Source organism: Alligator mississippiensis, chromosome 9 (genome assembly GCF_030867095.1).
Source record: "Alligator mississippiensis isolate rAllMis1 chromosome 9, rAllMis1, whole genome shotgun sequence".
NCBI lineage: Eukaryota > Metazoa > Chordata > Crocodylia > Alligatoridae > Alligator > Alligator mississippiensis.
In genome coordinates, this window is record NC_081832.1 from 1,294,971 (window position 1) to 1,302,477 (window position 7,507).

General features: G+C 55.8%; 1 protein-coding gene across 1 annotated transcript; it reads left to right on the top strand.

Moving 5' to 3' along the window:
• Positions 1 to 1,107: 1,107 nt before the first annotated feature.
• On the top strand, positions 1,108 to 7,207 carry COMMD7 (COMM domain containing 7). Its single transcript, XM_059713125.1, has 9 exons — positions 1,108 to 1,235; positions 2,794 to 2,847; positions 2,955 to 3,057; positions 4,677 to 4,733; positions 4,814 to 4,851; positions 5,395 to 5,485; positions 5,633 to 5,682; positions 6,206 to 6,254; positions 6,787 to 7,207. Exons 1-9 carry the CDS (start codon positions 1,152 to 1,154, stop codon positions 6,861 to 6,863), a joined length of 603 nt encoding a protein of 200 aa, XP_059569108.1. The 5' UTR covers positions 1,108 to 1,151; the 3' UTR covers positions 6,864 to 7,207.
• The last annotated feature ends 300 nt before the right edge of the window (positions 7,208 to 7,507 follow it).

A 7,507-nucleotide genomic window follows, 5' to 3' on the forward strand; every position in this document is an offset into this window, starting at 1 on the left:
GTGACGGTAATAAAGCAGAAAGCACCGTGGGCTGCAGCAGTTTCACTGCTCACAAAGGGTTTCCAAGCTCTCCACTCAGGCAACCAATCACAGACATTAAGATCAAATGGATCTGATATGGTGAGAGAGAAATCACTTTTGGAAGGCCTATTTTCCTGCTGTTAGAAAGTTGCAAAGTGGCAGCTTAAGGCCCCATTTAAGTATTTAAGCAGCCCCATTGTCTGTACCAGAAACACTACATAGATGTAAAAGGATCACCTCCTCCAGCTGCCCCCTGCCCCGCCCCACACCGCACCGCTGCAATCACACTTGGGCACTGATTTCGGAAGGGCCAGGAGTAAAGTGCTGGTGAAATCCTGGGCATGGTGCGGCCCGCTGAAAACCTGCCAGGGCGTACCTGGATCAGCTCTACCACACCTGGCAGAGTCGGCGTGCCCATGCCAAGGAGCCGGTTGGCACAAACTACGTTACAAGCCGCAGAAAGACAGACAGACCGTGGCTGAGTTATCACCTCCAAAGTGTAGTCTGCAAGGCAGAAAATAAAAACGACTGGTTGCCTTGTGACACGCTTGTACTGAACTCAGACCCTCGCTCCAGAAACACAAGTGACAAAGCGCGCCGGGGGCCGTCTTTGCCCCCAAACCTCCTTGGCGTCTTAGGCCCCAAACCTTCATGCCCTTCGCCACCCCGGCGCTTCGTTCATGGGTGTCGCGTTAAACACGCGCCCAGATACTTCCAGGAACAAGGCCTTGGCGAGGGGAGCGCGCCCAGAGAAAGCGCATGCCCCCACGCCGAGGGCCTGTCGCTGCAGTCCTGGCTGGTTTGGGTGGGGGTCACTCCCCAAAGGGGCAAGCAAGAAACAAGCTTGCCCCGGCCCCAGCATTGCTCCCTGCGGCTTCGTGGTGCTCGGGCCAGGAGAGGAGCCGAGCTTTCCTCGCCCCTGAGCGCCCAGCAAACTGCGCCGGGGCAGAGCCCCTCCGGAGCGGGGCAGCCCCGCCAGCCGCCGCCTGCAGCGAGCCGAGCCGAGCCGGGCCGGGGCCCGGGCGGAGGAGGGCCGGGAGCCCGGGGCGGAGCCGGGGCCGGGGCCGGGGCCGGGAAGGGGCGGGCGGAGCCGGCGCGGGCCCGACACCGACACCGACACCGACACGGGCATGGGGCCGCTGCACTTCACCCAGGAGCCGGTGCCGGAGGCGGTGAGCGGAGACATGCACAACCTCGACCAGCTCAGCGCCCAGGTGCGGCCGCATCCGGCATGCACGGGGGGGCATGCATCCCTGCACGGGGGGGATGCATCCGGTATTGCACGGGAGGAGGGGGGGGGAAGGATAGGATGCATCCCTGCATGGGGTGCACACCTCGGTGCACGCGCGGGGGCAGGGGGGCAGTGGTGCAGCGCGCCTTGCACGCCCGGGCGCGGAGCTCGGCCCGGCCCGGCCCGGCCCGGCCCGGCCTCTCCCGGGGAAGCAGGGTAGGTGGGGGCTCTGCCCGGGCACCCCCGGGCTCCGAGCAGCTCCCGGCAGCACGAATAACCTGCTTTTTCCGGGCAAAAAACCCAAACAAACCCCATTTCCGGGTTAAAAAAAGTTGCCCCAAGCCCCCTTGCCCGGGGCTGACCCTGAGAGGCCGCTACGCGGGCCGGGCACTGGCAGAGGGCACCGAGCCCGGGGTGCCCGGGCCGTCGCCCCCGCGCTGGCACGAGCCCCGCCGACCGCGCGCGGCATCCGGAAGTTTGCTGGAGACACCAACCCACCCCCAAGTTGCTCTGATAAGAGATCGGCTCCAACCAAAAGACTGTCTGTCCTCTCTGTATTGGTGGCCTTTTGTTTGGGTCGCGGGAAATTGTGGATTTGGGGTTACTTTTTTTTAAATCTGAAAATTAGGGATTTTTTTTTGTAATTCGGGACACCCCAGGATCCCTGCGAATCGCTCTCAGCGGGCTCCCCTGGCACTGCCCGCCGCGCCCTGCCCCGCGGCTTGGCAGAGACCGGGACGGAGCAGCCTGGGTGGGCAGCCTCGCACCCGCTGCCTGCAGCTCTTCGCCGCCGCGGTTCAGAGAGTAACGTTTTGCAGGGAAAAGCGGGCCCTCCGCCGCTCCCTGCTGCTGCCCCTACGGTGCAGTGCGCCCAGGGGTCTGGGGGATAACGGACCCCCACGGCCATCGGCCTGCAATTGGAGCAGGTACCCTGGTACCCAAAGTGGGACGGCAGCTAATCCTAGCACCAGGGACGCACGCAGCCCCGGGCGCTGCCAGCCAGGAGCATGTCCCTGAATGCAGAACCCCCTGAAAGCCGCAGGGCCCAAACTTGGTGGGTTACAGTCAAGTGAAGGCAGCATCCGAAGTCCCAGACTGGGCTGGAGGATGCTTGCTAGTAGTATCGGGGGGCACCTGAACCCTAAGACCTCCAGGCTTGGGCCTGCCCGTAGGATGCCTGCCAATGGGTTTGGGAGTATCTGAAGTCCCAGGTGATGGGTGTGGGATGGAGGATGCTCACGGGTTGTATTGAGTTCTGCCTGTTCAATCCATCTGGTTTTTGGAACGATTCAGCTCTGCTCACTCAATATGATTTGGCTGATCTGGCCTGAAGCATTAAATATATTACAAAAAAATAAGTAACAAATAGTCGGGGCCCAAACCTGACCGAAGGCTCTCGCCCTGCGGGGAAGTGGCGTATGGCCGAGCCAGTCTGTGTCCGCGGAGCTGCGCCGCCGGGGGGAAAGGCAGGTGGGCAGCGGGTATGGGGAGAGGGACGTCGGTTTGTCCCGACGCAGTCACGCTGTCCCATTGCTTTGCAGCAATTCTCGGCGCTGACCGAAGTGCTCTTCCGCTTCTTGACGGAGCCCAAGGAGGTAAGGCCCCCGGGGCAGGGGCAGGCGCAGGCGAAGAGTTTGCCTCCAGCCGGCTGGAGAAAAGAGCCCAGAGATGAGGCTGCGTCTCTGCTCTCCTCCTTTTCCAGGTGGAAAGGTTTCTGACTCAGCTCTCGGAATTTGCTGCCACGAACAAAATCAGCCTGGGGCCTTTGAAAAATATCGTCAAAAGTCTCCTCTTGGTGCCGAACGGTGAGTACTCTGGGCAGGACCGCGCGGGCGGGAGTGTTGACTCCTGGCCTGAACTTGAAACCTGCACCAATGCGTCTGCAACCGTCCCGAGCCCCCTGGAGCCCTAACCATTCAGCCACAGGGTCGGAGCCCCCGTTACTACGCAAACGCTTCGCAATTCAGAACGAAAAAGGGATTTACATTACCACAATACCTAAGTCAGGCTTTGCAGAGTGAGGGGCCCGTAGCATCTTAGATCTTGCATGCACGAATCTTGCTGCTTTAGGTAGCTTTGGTAAAAAAGTGATGGGGTGAAGCCCACGCAACCCCCGGATGGGAACCCGCGGACCAGTTTAAAACTGGCTGCACCAGTTTAACTTGCATTTGTGATTTGCGCCGTTGGTTAAATGAATGCAGCGGTGTTGAGAGCAGGTCCCCGTAGGAGCTTCCATCCTGATGAGTCGGCATTGCCCTTTGCAGCAGGAAGATGTGCTCCCCCAGACAGAGGCAATTCAAGCCCTGTTAGAGCACGCAGGACATGGGAATACTTCAAAGCCTGTCTGTGCAGCCGCCTTTGGAAGGGAAGTTTTGGTTTACTGTGCGAGCAGCTCAGGGACCGGAAAAGCCCACTGCAGCCACCGGTCTGACTGCCTGCATTTTACTAGCTTGCTCCGTACGGCATTCCTGCCGCCAGCACCTCGGCCTGCACGCAGGCGTTGTGGCCAGGCCTTGCCCACATCCATTGGGAGTCCCTCCTGCCACCCAGTGCTCTGGCTGGTACCTTCCTGTCTCGGCTCTCTCTGAAGCTCCCACATAGTTGGGTCTAACTGGAAAGTTTCTTCCAGTGTTTGCCCTGAACTTTCTTTCTGTAGCTTCAGGCCATTTCTCCCTGTCCCAGGAAAGTAATGAAAGGTTTCCTTCCTCCTTTGACTCCAAGGTATTTACAGTCTGGAATCTCAACCGGGCAGGAAGCTCCTCCTGTCTAGCATGCACATTTAGCGATCTTGTGTCTTAGCTTTCACTCCTTGTGTCGGGGCTAGGATGCCCTGGACATTACCTACCACCGTGTGTCCCGATGAGCGCTCAGTGCAGCGGTCTACAAAGCCAGGCAGGGGTGACAACGGCGTTTCCGATTTTTCCAGGACTCTTGGTCTTGGCTTTGGAGAACAGGAGCCTTGTAAAACTGCGCCGTGCTCCCTGGTCCCCAAGAACAAAGCAGGCAGGCGCGGCGGGGGCATGTTATGTGCACACGCTCATGCCTGCAATCCAAAACACAGCAGGTAGGTCAAATTAGTAGCCTGCTGGCTTTAGCAGTTTTCCTTTAACAAGCAAAGCTTCTATAGGGGAGAAATCGCAGTAACTTCAAAACAGAGCTGCTGCTGCAATTACCATGGAGACCAACACGGCAGCCTCGTCTCTCTTGTGCCCTCGCACCCTCCTGCCTTTTAAAGCATTGGCATCTACAAAGCTAGTGCAGAGGAACACTGGCGTGTCTTGCTCCGGGGAATAGCGCTGTGCAGCGAATCGCACAGAAAAGAGGTCCCCGTGCCAGAATCTGCATCCCGGTATCTGTTTGACTCCGCATAGCAATGCCGTGTTTCAGTTCAAGTGATTTCCTCCTCCTGCAACGTTTGTTCTAGGTGCCCTGAAGAGGAACCTGTCGTCTGAACAAGTCAAGGCGGACTTCATTGCTCTGGGTAGGTCGCTCAAAATTTACCAAAATATTAAATATTTCATTCGCTCTGATGTGGTTAACTCTCGTGTGGTTTCTCCACAGGGCTCAGCGAAGAGAAAGCCAGTTACTTTGCAGAGCAGGTATTAGCAGAATTCCTTTTGTTCTTAAAAACCTTACTGGGGGGAAAAGCGTTTGAACTTATGGCTTGGTAATTAGTGGTACCAAGGAGTTGGGCTACCTCTTTCTATCCAGCTCAGCCTTCTTAACCTGAGACGTCATGAATGCTTTGTCCAAGGAGTGCTTTCACTTGGGCATATGCCCTACTTCGTCGTGTATTTGCACCGCAGGTTGAAGGACTACCGCAGCTCTGCTCCTGCCTTTGCTTGCACCAAACACCGTTGCCCAGGCATACAGGCCTTCTTGCTCCAATCTGTTAAACTGGACCCCTGCCAAAGTCTTCAAAAACACCCAAGTCTCATCTTCAAGTGTCCGGCCAGTAGGACTCAGTCATTCCCCCTCTATTTTCAGTCTTCAGCATTCAAGCTGTCCCTGGATACAGACCTGTGCTTTGTGCTGTTGCTGTGGCTCTGCCTAGTTTCCGATTTGGGCTGGCACTGCAGGGTCCAGGGTGAGGAGACGTCTTTCCGCATCCATCATTTATGGTTTGGTTTTTGCTTTTGCAGTGGAAGCTGAATTCCCCCACCCTGACCAGCCTGGCTGTTGGGCAGACCCTGATGATCAACCAGCTTATAGACATGGAGTGGAAGTTTGGAGGTAATGGATCCCTACACGAGTGGGACGTGGGGTGCCAGAATTGCAACCCCGGCGGTTCTCAGCTGTAGTGCTCTTGAAATAATCTCTCTCAGCTAAATTAGCCTGCCCAAGCTCAACATGTTCAAACTCTCTTTTTTCATCTCACAGTGACTGCAGGGAGCAGCGAACTGGAAAAAGTGGGAAGTATCTTCTTGCAGGTAAGACTCCAGGCACGAGCGTGAAAGTAGCACGTGTTGCATTTCACCACTGGGCACACTCTTCAGACCTGAACATGGGGGTGGAGAGCTGACTGGAGGGAGTGGAGGGCACTGGGACCCCCTGGAAACATGCCCTCTGAGTGTGGTTTCAGGAGCTTTACCTCCGTGCCCAGTTTCTTGAGTACATCCTTCAAATCACACGAATGCATTGCTAGGTTGCTTTTGCTGAATGCTCAGTGGGTGTCAGAAGTGCAGCCCCTGGCAGGGAAAGGAGCGATCCAACACTGGTCAGTCCAGTGTCCCATGTGTAAAGTTGGATTTGTCTCGTACAGTAAAGACTTGCCTTATCTCGGCGAATTGGGATCGACACTCATAGTAGCTTTTTATGGAAGAATAGTAAGGAAACATGGCATCTCTACACCAGTCTGCGCTGTCACAAATGGACTCTGGACGACTTGGTTTGTATGAAGGTGGCATGTACTGGCTGCTTTAATTAAAAAACATCTCCGATTTTTCTTCCCAGCTGAAACTGGTGGTTAAAAAAGGAAACCACACAGAGCCTGTGTATGTCGGTGAGTTGCTCAACGTTTTTGAGGGTCATTCGAAATGGGTGCATTTTGCCAGGCCTTTGAAAGGCAGTTCAGCTGCCAGGTCCTGAAGGAGGTGGTCACGTGTATGTATTGAGTCACAACGAGCTGTGGAAGCCGACGCAGCTTCCCAGCAGGGGTCACTGCAGGCGTGCCAGCTCGCAGCTCTTCGACCCTGCCGGTCCCGGTAGAGAATTATTTAGGAGCTCTGGCTCTTTGGCAGTCTTTATGTCTACATAAGGAAAATAACATGCACTCTCCAGCTCTGAAAAACCGGAGTCGTGTGCAGCAGTCGGAGTAGCAGAGTGCAGGAACAGGAGGGGGAAGAACAGTCCCAATGTGTCTCTTCACCTTATGCAAATCCAACCTGCAGTTCCTACTACAGGGGTGCAATATTGCAGACAAGGGTGTTAAGAGGCAGCTTCTCCAGTTGTTCCCCGCCCAGGTGTGACTGCACCACACTTTTGCTGTGGGACTTGCAAGCTGAAGCTTCACAATTCCTCTTTTCCTTCCTCAGAGCTGACGCTGCCCCAGTTCTACAGTTTTCTGCATGAGATGGAACGAGTCAAAACCAGTCTGGAGTGTTTCAGTTGAAACCAGATGGGACCGAATTAATAGCACGGCCCGGCACTTTCGCCCTGTGGGCCAGCACGTCTCATCTCGCTGCTGCTCCGTAACCTCTTGCTAGATGGAGACTGCGCAGTTTTGTAAGCAAAGCTCTCAAGTCCTTCTGCCCTCAGTCGGGACCGGCCCTTAAACCCGTTCTAGTTCTGTCCTTCCGAGTCCGAGACCTTTACGGGTACTCCTCGTAGCCGACAGCCAAGCAGACCCGCGCTGCTCTTCTGTCCTAGCCACTGAGAGAGTATTGTCAGAAGTAAATGGAAGTCAGCTTATAGAGGTAGCGTGCAAGCTAGGAAGTAAATAAAGAGTCGCATTAACGTCCTGCGTGGTGTGTATCAGTCACGTGAAGCGATTGTTTTCAGACTGGCCGGAGTAGAAGGAGGAAAGCCTGACCAAATTCAGCACTTAGCACCATCCCGTCCCTCCCACTCCTGCCTCGTTACAGAGAAGTATGAGAAGTCCCCTTAGGTCTTGCAGCCAGTCAGGTGCATCCTCCTGTTTTTGTGAAGACAGCGTCCTAACGAAAAGAGCTCCCGAGTCTGAGGCTGATACGAAATGAGGGTAGAAGCGTCTAACTTCTCCCTGATAGACATGTTTCCCATCAAGCTCCATCACAT

Bases quoted from the DNA above. Each gene is read 5' to 3' on its own strand.
- COMMD7 (XM_059713125.1), top strand. From the start codon at position 1,152: ATGGGGCCGCTGCACTTCACCCAGGAGCCGGTGCCGGAGGCGGTGAGC. The intron at 1,236-2,793 runs GTGCGGCCGCAT...ATTGCTTTGCAG, and splicing joins TCGACCAGCTCAGCGCCCAG to CAATTCTCGGCGCTGACCGA. The intron at 2,848-2,954 runs GTAAGGCCCCCG...CTCCTTTTCCAG, and splicing joins TCTTGACGGAGCCCAAGGAG to GTGGAAAGGTTTCTGACTCA.